Genomic DNA, 25,896 nt, shown 5'->3' on the forward strand with positions numbered 1-25,896 from the left:
CCATTGCTTTTGAGCTTGAAGGCAGCCTCTTACGCTAGCGTCGATGCTAGTGTTTTTGGCTTAGAGACAGCAACACACAGTGTATAGAGGCAGCTGCTACACACTTGGAGGCGGGCTTAGAGGCGAAAATATCGCACACTATGGATGCTCTCATGTCTCGTCCTCCATCGAGTGTCCTGCATCCCCGCCTGCCTCACCCGTGCTCCCGTCACCAGAGACAGCGAGGCCCGGTTCTGGTCCCTCATCTGTGCCACCAGCATCGCTCCGTGCTCCTGCTCCTGTGCCCAATCGGCCACACACTCCTAGTCGTAGCGGTATTTTTCAGCCTAAGCAGCGTACTGACGAAATAGTTGCATGGCTTGCTACCTGTATGGCACATGCCGTATCAGATCCCAATTCCGAGTCGCGTCATTTTCAAGCTGCTATGAGCATTTCACACTGGCGAACTGCGATGGAACAGAAATATAATGCTCTTTTTCATAATAAAACATGGCGTTTGGTTCCTCCTCCGGCAGGTGTTAATGTCATTGATTCTAAACGGGTTTTCAAAATGAAGAAACATCCTGACGGATCTATTGAACGGTACAAGGCACGTCTGGTTGCTAAAGGATTTGAACAACGACATGGTCTTGACTACGAGGATACCTTCAGTCCGGTCGTCAAGCCTACTACCATACGGCTGCTATTATCTTTGGCAGTTACTCGTGGCTGGTCTCTCCGTCAGTTGGATGTCCAGAATGCCTTTCTTCATGGTGTGCTTGAGGAGGAATTTTATATGCGGCAGCCACCGGGTTTTGTTGATCCCGATTACCCTCATCACTTATGTCATTTGGACAAAGCTCTATATGGCCTGAAACAGACGCCTCGTGCCTGGCATGCTCGTCTTGCATCTGCTCTGCATGCTCTCGGTTTTGTTCCCTCTACGGCAGACATATCGCTATTTCTTTTTCGTCGTCCCGAGGTCACCATGTATCTTCTGGTCTATGTTGATGACATCATCCTTATCAACTCTTCAGTGCCTGCTACTGATCGTGTGCTCTCAGCTCTTAGTTCAGACCTTGCTATCAAAGATCTCGGCAAGCTTCACTATTTTCTAGGTTTGGAAGTTACACATAATGCTCCTGATCTCTCTCTTACTCAGAAGAAGTACTTTATGGACCTTCTACGATGTGCTGGTATGCTCAAATACAAACCTGCATCCACACCCATGACTGTGACTGATAAGCTCTCTATTGATGATGGTGTTCTTCTCTCTCCTGATGATGCTACCACATATCGCAGTATTGTTGGTGGTCTACAATACCTGACTATTACCAGACCAGACATTTCCTTCGCGGTTAATCACGTTTGTCAGTACCTTCACTCGCCTCGTGACTCGCATTGGTGTGCAGTTAAGCGCATTCTCTGCTACGTACGTCTCACCATCTCCTATGGTTTGCATCTTCGGCCTGCTCCCTCTGGTAGTTTGTCTGCTTTCTCAGATGCTGGCTCGGCAGGTAATCCGGATGATCGGCAATCCACTGAGGGTTATGCCATGTTCTTTGGTCCTAACTTGATCGCCTGGAGTGCGAGAAAGCAGGCCACTGTGTCTTGCAGCAGTACTGAGGTTGAGTACAAAGTTGTAGCCAATGCAACCGCCGAGCTCATTTGGGTACAATGCTTGCTTCAGGAGTTGGGGATGTCACAGAGGCAGCCACCTGTTCTTTGGTGTGACAATATTGGTGCTACATACCTTTCCTCTAATCCGGTATTTCATGCACGAACAAAGCACATCTAAGTTGATTATCATTTTGTCAGAGAACGTGTTGCATAGAAGCTACTTCAAATCAAGTTCATCTCCTCTAAAGATCAACTTGCGGACATCTTCACAAAGCCGTTGCCATTGCCTTTGTTTGAGGTTTGCCGGCAGAATCTCAACCTACGGGACACGGTTGAGATTGACGGAGGGTGTTAGACTTTGTATAGCTTTCCGTATATATGGTGTATACCTTGTATTCTACGGGACACGGAACCTATATCAGCAACTGATGAAGGATTAGTGAGGTCATTTGTGTGGAGTGCAGAAGTTAAACCATAGGAGATGGACTCTACAATGTTAAAGAACACCATTCAGCCAACCCCATTATCTACAATCTATTATCCATGTAAGTTTCCACTAAATGCCAGATCACCACTACACTTGCATAATTCCACTTTATTGGTCTGCAAGTACATTTCTGGACTTGATTTCCTTAAATCGTTAATGCAAAAATAAATACTTAATTTTACCTAGTTAGCGATACCTTCCGCATGCTCTTGGGAAATCAAATGATGTACTCCCTCCGATCCAAAGTAAGTGTCGCAGCTTTGAAGTAAGGTTAGTTCAACCTTGGTTCAAAACTACTAACCTTACTTCAAAGCTGCGACACTTATTATGGACCGGAGAGAGTATCAAATTGATTAGAAAGGTACTGAACATGAAAACATAAAAAAACATGTAAACCAAATCAGATGCGGAGATGGATAATTTACATCAGGCCATGTATTTTTAATGAATTCCACAACAGCATACGATAGATCCCCTTGGACATCTATTTGCTCCTTCTTGTTTGGGCACTGGGAAACACACTCAAGAAAAGACAATTAGACAGGACGTAAATGAAAGATTAAAAGCCTTGATAGTTTCATAGGTAACTAATTACCTTGACAACTGAAGCTCCAGCAGCAAACTTCTTTCCAAACTTCTTTGAAGCATCACTCAAATTTACACCTAATTGTTCAGAAAACAAACATGATCTATTAAACAATGGCCAACCTTAATAGCCAGCAGATACTATCATGGAGCTTGAGGCAGGTTCTGCTCAAGCTTGGATCTGCAACTATAGAACTACCTCTTCAAAAGAGTTCAAAATATATTCACGTTCATTCTTTTTGCTTAACTAGCTGCGAACAGTTAGTCCACTCATGCAACGGCCTATCAAAACCACTTACCGAACAATTCCAGGCCTTTCACCACAGTAACACATTTGCGCTTGTTGCGGACAATCTTCTCGATAATAACCTCTTGCTTGTCCTACACATAAAAAGGTAATTATCCATTAAAATGTTGCAATTCAGATATTTACATTGGCCCGAACTCAAACCAAAGATATCAATAGAATAACAAGCACTAAAGGCAAACTCGAAGTTGGATCCAGATGCCAGCATCGGAGAAAACTTACATGTTGCAAGACTTGCAGGCTGAACTTGGGGGGCTTTTCATTGGTTGCAGGGCCTGCCTTCTTTGCCAGGTGCACAGTCGCCACATGGAGAGCCCCATTGTCACCTGCAAGAAATAGATATGATCCACCAAGCCACATGGATTACGAAAATCCCACAAAGTTAGCATTTCATACCTGTCTTAGGGTCAGACATTTTTGCCACCTTTGGCTTCTTATTGGAAGTAGCCACCTTGAAAGCACTTCCAGCTGCTCTCTTATTAACATGCTCCGACTTCTGCATAGCATTGTGCTGGTGTCAGGTATTATCATGTATATGTTGTAATATGGAAAAGCACATCAAGTACAAAACCTTAAGTTTTTGTTCTTCCTCGTTTTCATCACTCTGACCTTCACTATTGTTCTCTCTCGGACACTACAACAGACCATGACAGTAGTCAAGCATCAATCTTTAAAAGTCAAAACTATAAATTAAATTCTCAACAACTCACAGAAAACTGGTCATCGTCATCATCCGCACCATCATCATCAACAGCATCATTGTCACTATTGTTCTCTCTCGGACACTACAACAGACCATGACAGTAGTCAAGCATCAATCTTTAAAAGTCAAGACTATAAATTAAATTCTCAACAACTCACAGAAAACTGGTCATCGTCATCATCCGCACCATAATCATCAACAGCATCATTGTCACTATTGTTCTCTCTCGGACACTACAACAGACCATGACAGTAGTCAAGCATCAATCTTTAAAAGTCAAGACTATAAATTAAATTCTCAACAACTCACAGAAAACTGGTCATCGTCATCATCCGCACCATAATCATCAACAGCATCATTGTCACTATTGTTCTCTCTCGGACACTACAACAGACCATGACAGTAGTCAAGCATCAATCTTTAAAAGTCAAGACTATAAATTAAATTCTCAACAACTCACAGAAAACTGGTCATCGTCATCGTCATCATCCGCACCATCATCATCAACAGCATCATTGTCACCATTCTTATCTGAAATTGGAACAGACTGGTTAAAAATCCTTGCCAGGTGCATAAACACAGAAATACCACCAAGTATTGTGAAATGTACCTCCAGATCCGTCATAATCAAAAGCGATCGTGGAACCAGGGTGGAGGTCAAGGAAACAAAACATGCACAAAATTGCTTGTGCTGAACAATAAAATAGCATAATAGACGTGTATTTAAGGACTGTAATCACACATTATTAGGATATTCATCGCCTTTAGCTGGATGGAAAATATTGTAGCCACGGAAGCTGACGGTGGCTGATGAAGATGTGTGTGATAGTTCAAAATCTTTCTCGAAAAACAGGTCAAAGTTAGTTTGCGGGAATCTATCACTGCAAAGTGTTCCGATGCATATCCTTTTGTCACCAACTTTCACAAACATAGTTGCCATGTCTGCTTCCTTTGATTTTACAAGAACAGCCTACCAAACAGCAATAACAAAATGAAAATGGCTCAATTTACCAAATAAAAGTCGCGGGAAGAAAGGAGGGATAGGCGTACAACAAACCTGAGTGAGTTGCCAAATGAAGCCATACTCAATTGAAAACCTGATTTTACACCCAGGCTTAACGTCAATGACTACACATGCCAAATTAGAGGATCAATGACAGTGAAATTTCAGCTTTTTGGAAATGGAACATGGTCAGACTATAGATGTATTCATGTGAAACAATGAGAGTGAACAACTGTGCATCGACAGAGCAAATAACTTATTGGAGCGATAACATGCGAGTGGATGGGAAATCAGAGAGTGAGATATGTGTATTACCACAGAGCTCGGTTGAAGAAAATACTTTGCTCCTTGGATATAATTCTGTTTTGGCTACAATTTTCAATCATTTTGGGAAGCAAAACATCAGCCAAAAAGGAAGCACCGAATCTAAAAAGTTCCTCAAATGCGAATTTCTTTTTGAACTGCTACATGTGCCTTATCCTACGTTGCCATTCATTTGACATTGTGTCACTGCAAATATTTGACAGTGTTGTTGTATCAAGATCTGTAAGATCGGCAAAACAGAAGCCTGGTAACTTCAACCCATAATCGTCTAGATCCAATGTTGAGAGTCCAATCCACCTTATTGAAGGTACAGAAATGTTGAAATTGTCAAACGCAGCATTTACGGAACCTCGGGCATAAACAGATATTATTTCAATTCCCTCGGGGTCAGGATCACACAATCCATATACAGGTAGTCCAGTGTGGTCTTTAAGCCATTTCAGGAACTGCCTGGTTGATATGCTAGGCATTCCCAAACCAGTCAATATAATGCAATGATGCTTGTTATGGTAATCCATCTCTTCCAAGTATGTCATCATGGTATACTTTTCAACAACGAGGATGTACTCGATGTCACCTGCATCTTCGTGGACTACAACATCTTGAATAAGTTCAGGTTTTCTTGGGATTGGTGTTCCAAGTGAGCAACTTACATTGTTGCCCCCCTTCATCCTTAAGAGAATATTTCCCATCACCACGCCTCGTTCGGCGGGGACCACATTGAGGGACTTCCGCCTGCACCCTGTCATGCAGCAGAGGTCATTAATGATCCCATCAGACTTTGCCTGGTCTAGATACAGACGTTTGTTCAAATAGAGTAAAGTCCGCTGTGACATTTCTCTTCCAGAGTGAAGTGATTCCCTTAATTTCGGGATAGCCCAAGCTGTCCTTGTGGCAGCATTAAGTTGACCGCGATTCTGGAATGATCGCCTTTTATTGCGTCCTGCCAGAAGCAAGTATACCTTCGAGTTCTCATCATACTCCATGTTGTCTTTGTGACAATTGGGAAATCTGAAGGTATAACCGTTCCGCTGTTCAATTGTACCAATGTTTGTCTCCAGTACAGTTTTAAGCGTCTCTGTGACTACCCTTGGCATCTTCTCCTCAGCAATGAAATATCTCTTATACCATTCCTCCTTCATGGAATCTGGAAGTTCCGCTACAGCACAATCATGGTCACATTTTTTGTAACTCGCGAATATATTATACCCATCGCCTTCCTGGAAGAAGCCTCCTTTAACACTGATGTAGTCCTGGCCCTTTATAACTCTACAGCGCTTATCCGGCAGAAAAGCGAAGCGTGATTGCAAATCATCATTGGCACGTGACAGATGCATCCCACCTTCCATTTGTCACTCCACACCTACAACAATCGTTGCAAAGTACAAGAACAGTTTCAGAAAAGACTTAAACAACACAAACTGAAACTTTTAATAAGAACTAAAATATTTTGCTGCTCTATAGTCCAGCAGCAGACTGAATCTCTTAGTCATCTTCCTCTAGGTCGAGTATTAAGTAGCACAAGCAAATTGCCTCCCTACTAAGAACAATTCAGTAAATAAATGCTATGATTCTGCTTCCTAATTTATGCAACGAAAAACGTACCTGTTGGTGATGACAACCTTCTGCCGACGATCTCCTTGATGAAGAAGAATAGAAGTCCAAGGGGTGCGGCGGGGACGTCCTGTTGATGACGTGGACGGGCAAGTCGTGGTTGATCGGAGGCGAGTCGTCGGTGTCTTGCCTCCAACCGACGACGAACTCTTCGTGAACAAGAATCGAAGTCCGGGGGTGTGCCGGGGACGTCCTGTTGATGACGTGGACGGGCAAGTCGTGGTTGATCCGAGGCGAGTCGGCGGCGCCTTGCCTCCAACGGACGACGGCACGGCTGAGCGGCGCGAGGGTGATGAGTAGAAGTCCGGTGCTAGCCGCGGCGTCGAGAACGCACGGGGCGGAGGGTTGGAGTGGGGTGAGGCGGCTGAGGCGGCTGAGAGGAAGGTGCAGGCCACGGGAAGGGAGCAGGACCGTCGGGCGAGATGAACCATGAAATTTAATCGGTTCCTGTAAAAACCCTAAGGCCTTTTGGTAAGGCAAGGATTGTGGCCCATTAAAATAAATTCGTGTTGGGCTGAAAAGCCCGAAAATAAGACATGGGGTATCTAATCCCGAGCACAAAATACCCACATAAACAGTAAATTTCGAGGATCCTAAAAAAATACAGTAAATTTCAAAAAAAAAAGTAATTTCAAAAAAAAACAGTTAACAAAATCCAAAAAATCTGAACTTTTTGTGTATGAACCTCAACAAAAGTTCTAACATCCTGCAAAATTTCACACCGAAAATACATCCGTGGAGGCCTGTACAAAAAAATCGGGACCCAAAAGACACCTATTTTGGAGCACTTATTTTTATTTTTGTTTTTTGCACACGCCTCTACTCATGTCTTTTGGGGGCAAAATTTTGCAAGATGTTAGAAAAACCCACAAAAAAATCAGTTTCTTTTTTTTGTTGTAATTTATTGTTCATGTGGCAGCATTTGTGCTCAAGACTAGAGTAACACTTTCGTGGAAAATTCTAGTTTTGTGCACCGGCCAGCATTGCACAATTCCCATCTTAATTAACATGCATTTGTAATAGACTCAGCGTTAATCTACCTCGCCCATCTATCCTGCCCAAAGGCTTGTTGGTATGGAGCTGGTGTCTTGGCGGACGTCCTTTCGTCCCTATGTAGGTTGTTTCCTTAAATTGGTAGATGCCTTTGAGATCCGGTTTGGATATCAGAAGGTTTCCATACCTTTTCCTCAAGGAGTAGCCCTGGGTTATCGAATCCATGAGAGGATGTGCACTACGTGTCAGAGTAAATGACCACGGGTAGCCTAGCCGGCTCCCCTTGACCCGTCTGAAAAAATTACGAGCCGATCCGGCCCTTAAAAATCCAAGACGTGGGGCCGCCTTCCCCTTGCCGGCTGTCTCCCAGACCGACTATCGGAAGGCAGCCCGGGTTTAGCCCTCATGAAGAAAGCCGCGGGAGGGCCGGCTCCAAGAAGCCGGCCACGAGAAGGCCGACTCCAAGAGGCCGGCTCTCACAAAGCGGTCAAGATCGTACCCTCGAAGTCCGCATCCACCTAACGGCGATGTGGCGGGGCGTGGCTACAGTAAAGCCTGCCACCCCCGAATCTCGGAGCACGCCTGGCACAGTGCGCCGTAGGGGGTGGCCATGACCCGTCCGGCGCGGCACTGTTGCCATGTTGACCCTGATGCCACCCACGATGGGCTGTCAGCGCGGCCCACGGGCGGTGGGCCCCTTCAGGTAGAGAGACACCCGAAGGCGGCCAGGCCTCCCCCAGTCGGCTCAAGACAGGGCCGGCTCCCCGCAGCCGGCTTGCCTCCTCCCTCGAAGGAGACGCCCCATTAAGGAGACAAGACGCAGTGAGGCTACAGCGATCGCCCGCCGGGCGGCGGCACTGTAGCCACGCCCACCTCGGCGAAGCCCTCGTCACCAGGTTGAGGCAACAGTAACCAGCCACCGACAAGGCCCTGGACAGTGGGGCCTGCCTGTCGACCAAGGAGCCGGCAGCCGGCAGCACCCACCAGCCGGCCGGCCCCAACAGCCGGCGCAGAAGCCGGCAAGCGTAGACACCGACGGCTGGGGCCCACGCCCAGCCGGATTACCATTGTACCCCCAGGGGGTGGGCCTATATAAACCCCCCGAGGCACCCATGCAAAGGATTGATCAGAGCTAGTTTTAGACACCACATAGAGAGGAGAGGAGAGCAAGCCGTGCCCTTCTTCTTCCTCTCGCCAAACAACTCAAGGAGCATCTTGTAGCCACTCGTTCATCTAGTGATCATGCGGAGACCCCGCAGAGCAGCAGTAGGGATGTTATCTCCTCGGAGAGCCCCGAAGCTGGGTAAGATTCGCCGGCGTGCATGTCTTCACCTCATCCCACTTCCAGGCACCGACGACGTCTTACTGGCTCCCACAATGATAAGCCACCCGTTGGCATATGTCGCACCTACCACCCGACACTACGTTAAGACAAAGAGTCAAACAAGTTATTGTAAATTGAGTTCAGTTCCACTTTTGTAACCAGACCATTAACATCCTTTTTGGTTGTAAACACAGATACGAAAATCGGCATGGATATGAGGTCTTAGGTTGTGTTTGGTTGGACAGATTGTCCCAACTTCTGCTTTGTAGAAGCTAAAAGCTAACCAAAGGGGTAAATTTCCGAAGCAGTTTCTAGTAATCTGTAGGTTTTACGTAGTACAAATTTCCCAGCCGGGGTACCCCCAACTTTTACAGCTTCTAAACCAACCACTTTCAGCTGTCCCCATAAAAATTGATGGTATTTACCCACCAATGCCACTCCCAAGTCATACATGTTCGATCTCTTCTTCTCAACTTTCGTAGGAGGCAGGAACAAAGCAATAGGGGACCGCAAGAGCTAGGGTTGGCCGCCGCCGCCGGCTCCGGCCATCCTCCGCCGCCGCCTGCTCCAGCGAACCTCCGCTACCGCCCGCTCTGTTCCAAGGTAAAATTTCCCCAACCTCCTCCCTCCTCCATGCTCCTCCCTTCCCTTGCTGTTACCAGCGGCCCAGCTCCGGTCGGCCGTCCTCGCCGGCGCACCGGCCACTCGTAGTACCCCCACGTCCCTCCTCCCTCCTCCCCACTTTATACATCCTTCGTCCATCCTCCTCCCTGCTTGCGCCTTCCGGCCCACCTGTTCTCGGCGGCCTAGGTCCGATCGGCCGCGCCAGCTCACCGGCCTCATTCCTCCTAGCCCCCTCCCCAATTCACTGCTCCCTCCCCCCTCCCCCCCTCTCCTTCCTCCACACCCTCCCTGTTCCCATCCCCTGTTTAGGTTTCCTTTGAATTTTTTGCACAGTTTTATTAATGTAATGTTTAATTGCTTATATACATGGTATGTACAGAAGCTGAACATGATATACCTAATTTTTTGTTTGATGTATAAGCTTGTATGACATGCCATCTAAAAAGACAGCAAACAACATTCACGAAAATTTCTTGTATATAGATATTATGTTTGCTACTTGTACATACTATTTGAGTACTTGTTGCTATTATGTAATGCATTGTTCTTGATATGTGCTTTTCTCATATTGCTTTATTGAAGTATGACTGAGAAGGCGGTGTGGGATGATGCCCATCTAAAGAAACTCATTGAAATATTGAGAGAAGAGGTTGAAAAAGGGAATAGGCCATTAGGTTATTTAAACAAGAAGGGTTGGGAAAACGTTTTGGAGAAATGGGAAGCAAGAACGGGAAAGAAGTATCCCAAGGATAAATTCAAGAACAAGTGGGATGCCATAAAAAATGAGTACACTTGGTTCATGGAGTTGAAAAATGAAGCAACTGGGCTTGGATGGGATGATGCAAAGAGAATCGTTGATTGCTCTAAAGAATGGTGGGATGAACATATCAAGGTAGGACTAGCCATTTTGTTTTTCATTTGGCATTGTTCTATATGACTGCAGTACCTCACTTATACATTAAAATCCATTTTAGAGATGCCAAGAGAGTACAGGAAAGAAATGCAATCATATGAAGTTCAAAAAACAGGGACCAAAGCACCTTGAAGATTTGCACATCATATTTGACAAAGTACATGTTACTGGGGCTAGTGCTTCTTGTGCTGGTGATATATCTTCTGATGAATCAAGTGATGATTGTCGGCGTTCTGGGAACGGGGGTCCCCAGACTTGCCTGCCTGCGGCCCACAGCGTGGCTAAGCTAGCAGGCCGTATGGCCCATCTTCATCAACAAGGCATCCAAGACCCTCGCGAGGGTCCAAGCCTCGCAAGGCGGGCGATGCAAGACCTCCTCTGGAGTGGCCTAGCCAGGCAGGCTCACGAGGAGCGGAGATATCAAGGCGGGGCAAACCTCATGAGGCTCTCGTGACGTGAGCCATGACAAACGACACCAGGCGGGCGCCAGCGCGTGCAGCGTCCCTATTTCCTCTTTGGTGCTAAGGAGGCCAGCGCAGGCGAAAGAGTATCGAGGCATCAGGCAAAGGTTGCTATATTGGTGCAACGAGACCAAGACCAGGAGGACGGCAAGACGGAGGTCATCGTGGAGCCCAAGACGGCGTCACCACCAGAGCTTTTCGCAGGCGAAGACCACTTTTGTCAGGATAGCTTGTACTAGCTGTCCCCCTTCAAATTTGCCCGCCGTTGTTGCCTCCCTTCCCGCTCGATATTTGGGAAGAGGACCAGGGCCTATATAAGTAGAGCTAGCCACCATAGTAGAGGCATCTGATCTTAGCTTGATCCAACCCGATCGAGAGCCTACCCTAGCCACAAGAACACCTCAACCTTAGGAGGCTATTCTTCCCTTGTATTATTCTTCATCAGCCCAAGAGGCAATCCACCACCACCACACTGGAGTAGGGTATTACACCACAACGGTGGCCCGAACCAGTATAAATCTCGTGTCTTTCTGTGTTGCGAGTTCGTCGGGTTCGTCCGCGAGATCTTAGCGAGCTAGTGCGTAGATCGGTAGAGGGGACAGACTTCGTGTGCACCCCAGTGTTCGAACCTTAAGGGTTTGCCGGAACCCCACATCCGACATTTGGCGCGCCAGGTAGGGGTGCACCGGAGCTTCTTCTCCACCAACCAGCTCGCCGACGCTCCACAGCCATGATGTCCGGTGACTCAAGGGCTGGCTTTGAGCGCTGGGCAGCCTGGCCGGCCCGAGCGGCGCCGCCTGCCCATGAAGATCTTGACCCCGTGCTCCAGGCGGCGCGAGTGCCGCTAAACTCCGCCGGGCGCGGGCAACCAGGCGTCGTCCACCCTCACCAGGCGGCAAGTATGGTCCGCCGCAAGAGCAGCGAGCCATGCCGCAGCAACGGCGCCGCACTCACGGCAGGAGCAAGCAAACATACGGGCAGCGCTCACCGTGGCAAGGGAGCTGCTGCGATGCAGGCTGATGGAAAGCGGTCGAGATACACTGCTGGAGCGTGTTGCCGAGCTGCTGGATGCAGCAGCATCGGGAGCACCACCCTTCTGCTATCGACTTCCTCCTCAGGCCACTGTAGGGCCACGCGGTGAACCTCACCACAGCCGCGCGCCATCAACTACGCCCGGGGGCTTCATCAACATCAGCACGGCCAGCGGTGTAGGGGGCTCCGCCGCCCCCATGCCGCCCGCGACAAGCACGAGCGCAAGTGTCACCCTCCATGGTCCTAGCCGGATGCCACGCTACCATCCTTAGGACGCCACCCTAGGCCGAGCAACATGGAGCGTGGGGCACCACGGCGAGGTGTTTGGGGTGACGGCCCCGGAGGCCTACGTGCCCCGCCTGATGGACCAAGAGTACGCACCAGAGGACGACCTCGGCTCATTCATTGGATTAGATTGGGGAGAGGGGGCGCTAGGAGCCGAAGCCTTCCAAGAACCAACGGAGAACCACGACGATCGCGCCGGCAACGGCAACTACAGGGTATCGCTAATCTCTCAGGAACAGGCTTATGCTAACCATGGGCAGCAGATGAATCAGGTTGCAGCGTCGATCGACGACCCTGGCACGACAGCACCCGTTCCAACAAGGGGGACGCGCTGGGGCCGCCAGAAGGGAGCCAGGAGCAAGGCCCCTCCCCGCGATGCACGACGCCTGGCGACACCCGGAGGTAGGACCTCTGCCGGGGAGGCCTCGACAACCCTTCCCCCGGCAGAGGACCTGTGTTCGCCGAGGGCACCGCTGGCATCCTCTTTCCGTCCTTTGTGTCATCCCAGTGACCGGTCGGCTCAAAGGAGGTCAAGGGTGGCGCAAGGCGGGGCCCTCGTCTGGCGATATGAAGCAAGGCCGGTACCTGCGAAGAAGGCCCAGTGCCTGTAAAGCTCGCCGCCCGTGACACTCTCACGTAATAATGAGTTGGTCATCAAGACTCTTTTCTGGCGCCGTTGCCGGGGAGTGAAGCGCCTTTGGTAGGTGGAATTTGGTAAGGAAAAATTTATATAGTGTGCTGAAATTTACTGTCACTTGTTACTATGGAAAGTAATCCTCGGAGGGGCTTGTTTGGGGTATCTTCACCCCGACCAGTAGAGCAAATAATTGCTCCTCAACCTACTAAACCTATTGAAGATGAAAATGTTCCCTTTGAAGTTCCTTCGGGTATGATAGAAAAACTGCTAGCTAATCCTTTTGGAGGAGATGGAACAAAGCATCCTAATGAGCACTTAATATATGTGGATGAGGTTTGTGGATTATTTAAGCTTGCAGGTATACCCGATGATGTTGTCAAGAAGAAGGTCTTACCTTTATCTTTGAAGGGAGATGCATTGACATGGTATAGGCTATGTGATGATACGAGATCATGGAACTATCGAAGATTGAAATTGGAATTTCATCAAAAGTATTATCCTATGCATCTTGTTCATCATGATCGCAATTATATATATAATTTTTGGCCTCGCGAAGGAGAAAGCATCGCTCAAGCTCGGGGGGGCTTAAATCATGTTATATTCATGCCCCAATCATGAGCTTCCAAGAGAAACAATTATTCAAAATCTTTATGCTCGGCTTTCTAAAAACAATCGCACCATGCTCGATACTTCTTGTGCTGGCTCTTTTATGATGAAGACTATTGAATTTAAATGGGATTTATTGGATAGAATTAAACGCAATTTTGAAGATTGGGATCTCGATGAAGGTAAGGAGTCAGGTATGACACCTAAGTTTGATTGTGTTAAATCTTTTATGGATACCGATATTTTCCATAAGTTTAGCACTAAATATGGACTTGACTCTGAGATAGTAGCTTCTTTCGGTGAATCTTTTGCTACTTATGTTGAACTCCCTAAGTATAAGTGGTTTAAATATCATCCTCCCATAGAAGTAAAAGTAGCTGCACCTATTAAAGTTGAAGAAAATATTGTCACTTATAATGATCCTATTGTTCCTACTTCTTATGTTGAGAAACCACCTTTCCCTGTTAGAATAAAGGATCATGCTAAAGCATCAACTGTTGTTTGTAAGAGCAATATTAGAACTTATACACCTCCTGAGCAAGTTAAAGTAGAACCTAATATTGCTATTGTTAAAGATCTCTTGTCTGATAATATTGATGGGCATGTCATTAAGTTCTGTGGTGAAACTGCTAGAATTGCTAAACCTTGTGCTAAATATAAACATAGACCTGTGGTAGGTGTGCATGTTATTTCTATTAAAATAGGAGATCATTGTTACCATGGCTTATGTGATATGGGTGCTAGTGCTAGTGTTATACCTATTACCTTATATGAAGAAATTAAGCATGAAATTGCACCTGTTGAGATAGAAGATATTGATGTCACAATTAAACTTGCCAATAGAGATAATATATCACCAGTGGGAATTGTTAGAGATGTTTAAGTCTTGTGTGGGAAAACTAAATACCCTGCTGATTTCCTTGTTCTTGGTTCCCCACAAGATAGCTTTTGTCCCATTATATTTGGTAGACCCTTCTTGAATATTGTTAATGCTAAGATAGACTGCGAAAAGAATGTTGTTACTGTTGGCTTGGATGATATGATTCATGAGTTTAATTTCTCTAAACTTAGTAAACAACATCGTGAAGAAGAATTACCTATTAAGGGTGAAATTATTGGTCTTGCTTCTATTGACGTACCTCCTAGTGATCCTTTAGAACATTATTTGCTAGACCATGAAAAAGATATGTTTATGAATGAAAGAAGGGAAATAGATGAAATATTCTTTAAACAGGAACCTATTCTGAAACATAATTTGCCTATTGAAATCCTAGGGGGTCCTCCTCCACCCAAGGGTGATCCCGTGTTTGAGCTTAAACCATTGCCTGATAATCTTAAATATTCTTATCTTGATGAAAAGAAGATATATCCTGTTATTATTAGTGCTAACCTTTCAGAGCATGAAGAAGAAAGATTATTGAAAACTCTGAAGAAGCACAGTGCTGCTATTGGATATACTCTTGATGATCTTAAGGGCATTAGTCCCACTCTATGTCAACATAAATAAATTTGAAAGCAGATGCCAAACCAGTTCGTGATCCTCAACGACGTCTGAATCCTAAAATGAAAGAAGTGGTAAGAAAAGAAATACTAAAGCTTCTGGAGGCAGGTATAATTTATCCCGTTGCTAATAGTCAGTGGGTAAGTCTTGTCCATTGTTTCCCTAAGAAAGGAGGTATTACTGTTGTTCCTAATGATAAAGATGAATTGATTCCACAAAGAATTATTACAGGTTATAGGATAGTAATTGATTTCCGCAAATTAAATAAGGCTACTAAGAAAGATCATTACCCCTTACCATTTATTGATCAAATGCTAGAAAGATTATGCAAACATACACATTATTGCTTTCTAGATGGTTATTCTGGTTTCTCTCAAATACCTGTGTCGGCTAAAGATCAATCAAAGACTACTTTTACATGCCCTTTTGGTACTTTTGCTTATAGACGTATGCCTTTTGGTTTATGTAATGCACCTGCTACCTTTCAAAGATGTATGATGGCTATATTCTCTGACTTTTGTGAAAAGATTTGTGAGGTTTTCATGGACGATTTTTCCATCTATGGATCCTCTTTTGATGATTGCTTGAGCAATCTTGATCGAGTTTTGTAGAGATGTGAAGAAACTAATCTTGTCTTGAATTGGGAAAAGTGCCACTTTATGGTTAATGAAGGTATTGTCTTGGGGCATAAAGTTTATGAAAGAGGTATTGAAGTTGATAAAGCCAAGGTGGATGCTATTGAAAAGATGCCATGTCCCAAGGACATCAAAGGTATAAGAAGTTTCCTCGGTCACGCCGGATTTTATAGGAGGTTCATTAAGGACTTCTCAAAAATTTCTCGGCCTCTGACTAATTTACTACAAAAAGATATACCATTTGTCTTTGATGATGATTGTGTAGAAGCATTTGAAATACTTAAGAAAGCATTGATCTCTGCACCTATTGTTCAGCCACCTGACTGTTATTTACCCTTTGAAATTATGTGTGATGCTAGTGATTATGTTGTAGGTGCTGTTCTAGGGCAAAGAGTTGATAAGAAATTAAATGTTATCCATTATGCTAGTAAAACTCTAGACAATGCTCAAAGAAATTATGCTACTACTGAAAAAGAATTGTTAGCAGTTGTATTTGCTTGTGATAAGTTTAGACCTTATATTGTTGATTCTAAAGTAACTATTCACATGGATCATGCTGCTATTAAATATCTTATGGAAAAGAAAGATGCTAAACCTAGACTTATTAGATGGGTTCTCTTGCTACAAGAATTTGATTTACATATTGTTGATAGAAAGGGAGCTGAGAACCCCGTTGCAGACAACTTGTCTAGGTTAGAAAATGTTCTTGATGACCCACTACCTATTGATGATAGCTTTCCCGATGAACAATTAAATGTTATAAGCACTTCTCGTAGTACTCCTTGGTATGCTGATTAAGCTAATTATATTGTTGCTAAATTTATACCACCTAGTTTCACATACCAACAAAAGAAAAAGTTCTTCTATGATTTGAGACATTACTTTTGGGATGACCCACATCTTTATAAAGAAGGAGTAGATGGTGTAATTAGACGTTGTGTACCTGAGCATGAATAGGAATAGATCCTACACAAGTGTCACTCTGAAGCTTATGGAGGACACCACGCTGGAGATAGAACTGCACATAAGGTATTGCAATCCGGTTTTTATTGGCCTACTCTCTTTAAGGATGCCCGTGAGTTTGTCTTGTCTTGTGATGAATGTCAAAGAATTGGTAATATTAGTAGACATCAAGAAATGCCTATGAATTATTCACTTGTTATTGAACCATTTGATGTTTGGGGCTTTGATTATATGGGACCTTTTCCTGCCTCAAATGGATACACACATATTTTAGTTGTTGTTGATTACGTTACTAAGTGGGTAGAAGCTATGCCAACTAGCAGTGCTGATCATAACACCTCTATTAAAATGCTTAAAGAAGTTATTTTCCGAGGTTTGGAGTCCCTAGATATTTAATGACTGATGGTGGTTCACATTTTATTCATGGTGCTTTCCGTAAAATGCTCGCTAAATACGATGTTAATCATAGAATTGCATCTCCTTATCACCCGCAGTCTAGTGGTCAAGTAGAATTGAGTAATAGAGAACTCAAATTAATTTTGCAAAAGACTGTCAATAGGTCTAGAAAGAATTGGTCCAAGAAACTTGATGATGCATTATGGGCCTATAGAACTGCATATAAAAATCCTATGGGTATGTCTCCGTATAAAATGGTTTATGGAAAAGCATGTCATTTACCTCTCGAACTAGAACATAAGGCATATTGGGCTATTAAAGAGCTCAACTATGATTTCAAACTTGCCGTGAAAAGAGGTTATTTGATATTAGCTCACTTGATGAATGGAGAACCCAAGCTTATGAAAATGCCAAGTTGTTTAAAGAAAAAGTTAAAAGATGGCATGATAAAAGGATACAATAGCGTGAGTTTGATGTAGGTGATTATGTATTGCTATACAACTCTCGTTTAAGATTTTTTGCAGGAAACTTCTCTCGAAATGGGAAGGCCCCTATGTTATCGAGGAGGTCTATCATTCCGCTGCCATAAAAATCAACAACTTCGAAGGCACAAATCCGAAGGTGGTAAACTGTAAAAGAATTAAACATTATATCTCAGGTAATCCCATAAATGTTGAAACCAATATTATTGAAACCGTAACCCCGGAGGAATACATAAGGGACACTTTACAGACCGTTTCAGACTCCGAAAAGGAATAGGTATGTGGTACGGTAAGTAAACCGACTCCAAAACAGTTTTTAAGGCAATATTTATCCGTTTTGGAATATTTAGAAAAATAGAAAAATAAGTGGCAGTCCGGGAAGGACACGAGGGCCCCACGAGGGTGGAGGGCGCGCCCTACCCCCCTGGGCGCGCGCCCCTACCCCGTGAGCACCTCGTGTGCCTTCTGGACTCTGTTTTCTTGCACGATACGTATTTTGATTGGTAAAAATACATTATATATTCTCCCGAAGGTTTTGACTCCCGTATCACGCAAATATCCTCTGTTTTTGTTTTCGAGCTGTTGCTGCTGCAGATTAGAGCAAGATGTCTTCTCAAGAGTCAATCGGGGAGAGCCGAGTATCTAATCCGGCACCGGAACCAAGGGCAAATAGCGATGCTGACCACTTTGCGTCAGCAACGGAGGAAGAGATGGAGGCTGATTTGATGAGGGTAGATGCCATGGAGGATCAAGAAGTCACTTCTCGCTTCCGAGCTGGGTTCACGATGGGGGAACTACAGAGCTCAGCTATTCCAAACTCGGTTATCCCTTCCAATGTTAGATTTCTTTCTTATGAAAATATGAAGAGGAGTGTCACTTGTTCTCCCGCAGCTATGCAACACCCTTGGGTGCAAGGAGCTTTAGCTGTCACAGGAAAGCTTCATAAGGAAATAATGGACCTCAAGCAGCAAGTCAATAAGCTCGAGGAGGAGAACCGCATCCTGAGGGGAATCATCGCCAAGAATATTACACCAACAACAAAGAAGGAGACATAATCACATGGGTATGGGCACTCCCCTTGGCAACTGCCAAGCTTGGGGGAGGTGCCCCGGTATCGTATCACCATCACAACTCCTATCTTTACCGTTTTTCTTAGTTTGATCCTATTAGTAGTATTTTGATCTAGTAGAATAAAGTTTATGGCATGATCTAGTTTTGAGTTTTGAGTTTTGCTTTTTGATCTCTCTATGTAATCGAGTCCGTGAGCTATATATAATAAAGATTAGTGTTGAGTCAAGGGCTTCATTATTTTGCCATGATCTTGAGTGAATAAAAGAAAAGAGAAAAGAATAAAAAGAAACAGATCTTATTGAAAGTGATGACTTCACATAGAAGAGTATGATGATTGAAAGTTGTTGGGAGTTGGCAAACATAGCTTTGGTCATCGTTGCAATTAATAGGAAGTAATAAGGAAAGAGGTGTTCACATATAAATATACTATTATTGACATCTTTTATGATTGGGAGCACCCATTAAAATATGACATGCTAAAGAGTTGATGTTGGACAAGGAAGACAACGTAATGAGTTATGTTTTCTTATGTCTGAGATAAAGTATGTTGTCATGGATCCTCCAACATGTTGAGCTTGCCTTTCTCCCTCATGCTAGCCAAATTCTCAGCACCAAGTAGAGATACTACTTGTGCTTCCAAAAGCCTTAAACCAGTTTTGCCATGAGAGTCCACCATATCTACCTATGGATTGAGTAAGATCCTTCAAGTAAGTTGTCATCGGTGCAAAGCAATAAAAATTGCTCTAAATATGTATGATCGATTGGTGTGGGAGAAATAAGCTTTATATGATCTTGTGATGTGGAAGTAATAAAAGCGACGGACTGCATAATAAAGGTTCATATCACAAGGGGCAATATAAAGTGACGTTCTTTCGCATTGAGATTTTGTGCATCCAACCATAAAAGCGCATGGCAACCTCTCCTTCCCTCTGTGAAGGGCCTATCTTTTATTATTATCTTCTACCTTATGCAAGAGTCATGGTTATCTCACCTTTCCTTTTTCATTTTATCCTTTGGCAAGCACAGTATGTTGGAAAGATTCTGATATATGTACCTAATTGGATGTAGGGGAGCATGAGTTATTATTGTTGACATTACCCTTGAGGTAAAAGATTGTGGGGCGAAACTATAAGCCCCTATCTTTATCTGTGTCTGATTAAAACTCCGTAACCACAAGTATTGTGTGAGTGTTAGCAATTATGAAGGACTAGATGATAGTTGAGTATGTGGACTTGCTATTTAGCTCTGACATAGACTCTTTCTGATATTATGATAAATTGCAATTGCTTCAATGACTGAGATTATAGTTTGTTGGTTCTCAATAAAGTTTATGATTCATACTCTGCATTGTGAATGGATTATTACTTGAGCATAAGAAATCATATGACAATATTCATATATGTTGCTGTTATGAAAATAATCATGATGCCTTCATGTCCGTATTTTATTTTTATCGACACCTCTGCCTCTAAACATGGGGACATATTTATCGTTATCGGCTTTCGCTTGAGGACAAGCGAGGTCTAAACTTGGGGGAGTTGATACGTCCATTTTGCATCATGCTTTTATATCGATATTTATTGCATTATGGGCAGTTATTATGCATTATGTCATGATACTTATGGCCATTCTCTCTCATTTTACAAGGTTTACATAAGGAGGGAGAATGCCGCAGCTGGAATTCAGGGCTGGAAAAGGAGCAAATATTAGAGACTATTCTGCACAACTCCAAAAGTCCTGAAACTCCACTGAACATCTAGTTAAAAATAAAGAAAAATTCTTGCCAAAGATGAAGACCAGGGGGCCCACACCCTGTCCACGAGGGTGGGGGCCGCGCCCCCCTCCCTAGGGCACGCCCCCTACCTCGTGGCCCCCCTGGTGGCTCTCCGATGCCCATCTTCTGCTATATGAGGTCTTTCGATGAGGAATCAAATAATAAGTAACCTTTCGGGACGAGACTCTGCCACCACGAGGCGGAACCTTGGTGGAACCAATCTAGGGCTCCGGCAGAGCTGTTCTGCCAGGGACACTTCCCTTCGGGAGGGGGAAATCACCGCCATCATCATCACCAACGCTCCTCTCATCGGGAGAGGGCAATCTCCATCAACATCTTCACCAGCACCATCTTATCTCAAAACCCTAGTTCATCTCTTGTATCCAATTCTTGTCTCTAAGTACGGGATTGGTGCTAGTAGGTTGCTAGTAGTGTTGATTACTCCTTGTAGTTGATGCTAGTTGGTTTATTTGGTGGAAGATCATATGTTCAGATCCTATATGCATATTATTACCCCTATGATTATGAACATGAATATGCTTTGTGAGTAGTTACGTTTGTTCCTGAGGACATGGGAGAAGTCTTGCTATTAGTAGTCATGTGAATTTGGTATTCGTTCGATATTTTGATGAGATGTATGTTGTCTAGCCTCTAGTGGTGTTATGTGAACGTCGACTACATAACACTTCACCATTATTAGAGCCTAGAGGAAGGCATTGGGAAGTAATAAGTAGATGATGGGTTGCCAGAGTGACAGAAGCTTAAATCCTAGTTTATGCGTTGCTTCGTAAGGGGCTGATTTGGATCCACATGTTTCATGCTATGGTTAGGTTTACCTTAATACTTTTGTTGTAGTTGCGGATGCTTGCAATAGAGGTTAATCATAAGTGGGATGCTTGTTCAAGTAAGAACAACACCCAAGCACTGGTCCACCCACATATCAAATTATCAAAGTACCGAACGCGAATCATATGAACATGATTAAAACTAGCTTGACGATATTCCCATGTGTCCCCGGGAACGCTTTTCCTTATATAAGAGTTTGTCTAGGCTTTTCCTTTGCTACAAAAAGGATTGGGCCACCTTGCTGCACTTTATTTACTTTTGTTACTTGTTTCTCGTTACAAATTATCTTATCACAAAACTATTTGTTACCACTTATTTCAGTACTTGCAGAGAATACCTTGCTGAAAACCGCTTATCATTTCCTTCTGCTCCTCGTTGGGTTTGACACTCTTACTTATCGAAAGGCTACGATAGATCCCCTATACTTGTGGGCCATCACGTCCCTATTTCCTCTTTGGTGCTAAGGAGGCCAGCGCAGGCGAAAGAGTACCGAGGCATCAGGCAAAGGTTGCTATATTGGTGCAACGAGACCAAGACCAGGAGGACGGCAAGATGGAGGTCATTGTGGAGCCCAAGACGGCGTCACCACCAGAGCTTTTCGCAGGCGAAGACCACTTTTGTCAGGATAGCTTGTACTAGCTGTCCCCCTTCAATTTTGACCGCCGTTGTTGGCTCCCTTCCCGCTCGATATTTGGGAAGAGGACCGGGGCCTATATAAGTAGAGCTAGCCACCATAGTAGAGGCATCTGATCTTAGCTTGATCCAACCCGATCGAGAGCCTACCCTAGTGTAGAATCGGAAGTATGTCTAGAGGGGGGGTGATTAGACTACTTGACCAAATAAAAATCTATCCTTTTCCCAATTTTAGTTCTTGGCAGATTTTAGCTATCTTAGCACAAGTCAAGCAATCTCCACACAATTCAAGCAAGCATGCAAAAGAGTATATGAGCAGCAGAAAGTAAAGCATGCAACTTGCAAGAATGTAAAGGGAAGGGTTTGGAGGATTCAAACGCAATTGGATACACGGATGTTTTTGGCGTGGTTCCGATAGGTGGTGCTATCATACATCCACGTTGATGGAGACTTCAACCCACGGAGGGTAACGGTTGCGCGAGTCCACAGAGGGCTCCACCCACGAAGGGTCCATGAAGAAGCAACCTTGTCTATTCCATCACGGCCGTCGCCCACGAAGGACTTGCCTCACTAGCGGTAGATCTTCACGAAGTAGGCGATCTCCTTGCCCTTACAAACTCCTTGGTTCAACTCCACAATCTTGTCGGAGGCTCCCAAGTGACACCTAGCCAATCTAGGAGACACCACTCTCCAAGAAGTAACAAATGGTGTGTTGATGATGAACTCCTTGCTCTTGTGCTTCAAATGATAGTCTCCCCAACACTCAACTCTCTCTCAAAGGATTTGGATTTGGTGGAAAGAAGATTTGAGTGGAAAGCAACTTGGGGAAGGCTGGAGATCAAGATTCATATGGTAGGAATGGAATATCTTGAGCTCAACACAAGTGCAGGTGGTTCTCTCTCAGAAAATGTGTATTGGAAGTGAAGATCTGTTCTGATGGCTTTCTCCATGAATGAAGAGTGGGTGGAGGGGTATATATAGCCTCCACACAAAATCTAACCGTTACACACAATCTGCCAAACTCGGTGGGACCGAATTGTTAAACTCAGTCGGACCGATTCAGCAAACCTAGTGACCGTTAGGATTTTCGGTGGGACTGAGATGCAACTCGGTAGGACCGATATGGTTAGGGTTTGGGCATAATGTAATCTCGGTGTGACCGATTACACAAACTCGGTGGGACCGAGTTTGGTAATAAGCTAACCAGAGGGTTGGTCAGGTAAACTCGGTGGGACCAATTTGCTCTTTTCGGTGAGACCGAAATGTTACAAAAAGGAAACAGTGAGTTTACATTGCAATCTCGGTGGGACCGATCGCTCACTTCGGTTAGACCGAAACGTTACGAAGGGAAACAGAGAAATTGCAATCCCATCTCGGTGAGACCGAGATCCCTATCGATGAAACCGAATAGCTAGGATTTGTGGCAGTGGCTATGACAAATGAAACTCGGTGGCGCCGGATGGAAAGAATCGGTGGGGCCGAGTTTTGACTTTTGGCTTAGGTCAAATGTGGATGTGGGAAGATAGTTGAGGGTTTTGGAGCATATCACTAAGCACATGAAGCAAGAGGCTCATTAAGCAACACCTCATCCCTCCTTAATAGTATTGGCTTTTCCTATAGACTCAATGTGATCTTGGATCACTAAAATATAAAATGTAGAGTCTTGATCTTGAAGTTTGAGCGAATCCTTTGTCCTTATAATTTTGAGGGATCCACTTTCCTCATCCATGCCATGCCATCCATTGAGCTTTTCCTGAAATATTCATCTTGGAATAATGTTAGCTCAATGAGCTATATGTTGTAGGAATTACCAAAACCACCCAGGGATAGTTGCACTTTCACCTAGCCACAAGAACACCTCAACCTCAGGAGGTTGTTCTTCCCTTGTACTGTTCTTCATCAGCCCAAGAGGCAATCCACCACCACCACACTGGAGTAGGGTATTACACCACAACGGTGGCCCGAACCGGTATAAATCTCGTGTCTTTCTGTGTTGCGAGTTCGTCGAGTTCGTCCGCGAGATCTTAGCGAGCTAGGGCGTAGATCGGTAGAGGGGAAAGACTTCGCGCGCACCCTAGTGTTCGAACCTTAAGGGTTTGCCGGAACCCCACATCCAACATCTGGCACGCCAGGTAGGGGTGCACCAGAGCTTCTTCTCCACCAACCAGCTCGCCGATGCTCCACGGCCACGATGTCCGGCGACTCAAGGGCCGGCTCTGACCGCTGGGCAGCCTGGCCAGCCCGGGCGGCGCCGCTTGCCCATGAAAATCTCGACCCCGCGCTCCAGGCGGCGCGAGTGCCGCTAATCTCCCCCGGGCGTGGGTAGCGCGGCCAGGCGTCGTCCACCCTCACCCCGCGGCAAGTACGGGCCACTGCAAGAGCAGCGAGCCATGCCGCAGCAACGACGCCGCACTCATGGTGGGAGCAAGCAAACATACGGGCAGCGCTCACCGTGGCAAGGGAGCTGCTGCGATGCAGGCTGATGGAAAGCGGCCAGGATACACTGCTGGAGCGTGTTGCCGAGCAGCTGGATGCAGCGGCGTCGGGAGCACCACCCTTATGCTAACGACTTCCTCCTCAGGCCACTGCAGGGCCACGCGGTGAACCTCACCACAGCCGCGCGCCATCAACTACGCCCGGGGGCTTCATCACCATCATCACGGCTAGCGGCATAGGGGGCTCTGCCGCCCCCATGCCGCCCGCGACAAGCACGAGCGCAAGCGTCGCTCTCCATGGTCCCAGCCGGATGCCACGCTACCATCCTTAGGACGCCACCCTGGGCCGAGCCATGTGGAGCGTGGGGCACCACGGCGAGGTGTTCGGGGTGACAGCCCCGGAGGCCTACGTGCCCCGCCTGATGGACCAAGAGTACGCACCAGAGGACGACCCCGGCTCATTCATTGGATTAGATTGGGGAGAGGGGGCGCTAGGAGCCGAAGCCTTCCAAGAACCAACGGAGAACCATGACAATCGCGCCGGCAACGACAACTACAGGATACCGCTAATCTCTCAGGAACAGGCTTATGCTAACCATGGGCTGCAGATGAATCAGGTTGCAGCATCGATTGAGGACCCTGGCATGGCAGCACCCGTTCCAACAAGGGGGACACGCTGGGGGCTGCCAGAAGGGAGCCAGGAGCAAGGCCCCTCCCCGCGGCGCACGACGCCTGGCGACACCCGGAGGTAGGCCCTCTACCGGGGAGGCCTCGACAACCCTTCCCCCGGCAAAGGACCTGTGGTCGTCGAGGGCACCACTGGCGTCCTCTTTCCCTCCTTTGTGTCATCCCGGTGACCGGTCGACTCAAAGGAGGTCAAGGGTGGCGCAAGGCAGGGCCCTCGTCTGGCGATATGAAGCAAGGCCGGTACCTGTGAAGAAGGCCCAATGCTTGTGAAGCTCGCCGCCCGTGACACTCTCACGTAATAATGAGTTGGGCTGTACACGCCCCGGAGTCTCAGGGGTGCTGACCTCAGGCCCTGGGGCTCCCTCCCACGCCTAGTGGCAGCACTTAGCTCCGCGCTGGTGAGAAGACTCGAAGACCAGAAGACTAGACTAGGTGTCGGATGCGGCCTTTTGCTTTAGATCTCTCTTTATGTTGCTTTGCTTTGTGGATCTGGATTTGAGTTGAAGCTGAGTTTTTATCGATGCGCGCGGGGGGAGCCTTTTCTCGTTCGAGCAATTTCTTGCCTTCTGGATCTCGTTTTGTCTGGGACTCATGTCCGACGCCTTCCCCTCACGAGCTCCTCGCGAGCGGGACTGCGCGAAGCACGCGCACGCCAAGCGCGTGCTAGCACTGCAACTTGTGCTCACCTCTCGTGGGGCCCCTTCTGACGGGGCGACAAGCTCCGCAGGATTCTTAGAAACTCGACGCCTTGCGACCCAGCTCAAAGCTGGTGCTGACTAAGGTAAACCATGACAGAGAACTCGCACTTGGATTCATTAGTCCGCGAGGATACAAACTCACACAGCATAGGAAAGTAAAACTACAATGTGCTTACATGAGGGGCTCCTCCTCCCAAAATGCTCTTACTAGTTTTCCAAGGGCCATGCCCGAGCTTCGTGTGCAGGATGAAACGACATGAGAACATGGGATCAGCCAA

The 25,896-nt window shown here is 45.9% G+C and overlaps 2 protein-coding genes and 1 long non-coding RNA gene across 3 annotated transcripts; 1 reads left to right on the forward strand and 2 right to left on the reverse strand.

The window, feature by feature from the left end:
* Positions 1 to 320: 320 nt before the first annotated feature.
* On the reverse strand, positions 321 to 4,924 carry LOC123056865 (histone deacetylase HDT2). The gene is made up of 15 exons (XM_044480110.1): positions 4,918 to 4,924; positions 4,739 to 4,809; positions 4,437 to 4,651; positions 4,292 to 4,320; positions 4,142 to 4,212; positions 3,991 to 4,065; positions 3,840 to 3,914; positions 3,689 to 3,763; positions 3,550 to 3,612; positions 3,375 to 3,474; positions 3,201 to 3,304; positions 2,971 to 3,052; positions 2,682 to 2,749; positions 2,512 to 2,595; positions 321 to 1,918 (listed from the first exon to the last, which is right to left on the reverse strand). The coding sequence occupies exons 1-15, from the start codon at positions 4,922 to 4,924 to the stop codon at positions 1,817 to 1,819; spliced, it is 1,221 nt and encodes a 406-aa protein (XP_044336045.1). The 3' UTR covers positions 321 to 1,816.
* LOC123060858 (meiotic recombination protein SPO11-4) lies at positions 4,739 to 7,038 on the reverse strand. Its single transcript, XM_044483719.1, has 3 exons — positions 6,614 to 7,038; positions 5,000 to 6,371; positions 4,739 to 4,809 (listed from the first exon to the last, which is right to left on the reverse strand). The coding sequence occupies exon 2, from the start codon at positions 6,355 to 6,357 to the stop codon at positions 5,149 to 5,151; it is 1,209 nt and encodes a 402-aa protein (XP_044339654.1). The 5' UTR covers positions 6,358 to 6,371; positions 6,614 to 7,038; the 3' UTR covers positions 4,739 to 4,809; positions 5,000 to 5,148.
* A 3,263-nt stretch (positions 7,039 to 10,301) lies between these two features.
* LOC123058193 (uncharacterized) lies at positions 10,302 to 10,627 on the forward strand. Its single transcript, XR_006427090.1, has 2 exons — positions 10,302 to 10,455; positions 10,538 to 10,627. It is a non-coding gene; the product is annotated as an uncharacterized lncRNA (long non-coding RNA).
* The last annotated feature ends 15,269 nt before the right edge of the window (positions 10,628 to 25,896 follow it).

This window comes from Triticum aestivum, chromosome 3A (assembly GCF_018294505.1).
Source record: "Triticum aestivum cultivar Chinese Spring chromosome 3A, IWGSC CS RefSeq v2.1, whole genome shotgun sequence".
Lineage (NCBI taxonomy): Eukaryota > Viridiplantae > Streptophyta > Magnoliopsida > Poales > Poaceae > Triticum > Triticum aestivum.

What these genes read in the sequence shown, in the direction of transcription:
- LOC123060858 (XM_044483719.1), bottom strand. Translation starts at nt 6,357, where the DNA reads ATGGAAGGTGGGATGCATCTGTCACGTGCCAATGATGATTTGCAATCA.
- LOC123056865 (XM_044480110.1), bottom strand. An exon ending in ATGACGATGACCAGTTTTCT is followed by an intron (nt 4,066 to 4,141) that starts GTGAGTTGTTGA and finishes GGTCTGTTGTAG; the next exon opens with TGTCCGAGAGAGAACAATAG. An exon ending in AATGTCTGACCCTAAGACAG is followed by an intron (nt 3,305 to 3,374) that starts GTATGAAATGCT and finishes TATTTCTTGCAG; the next exon opens with GTGACAATGGGGCTCTCCAT.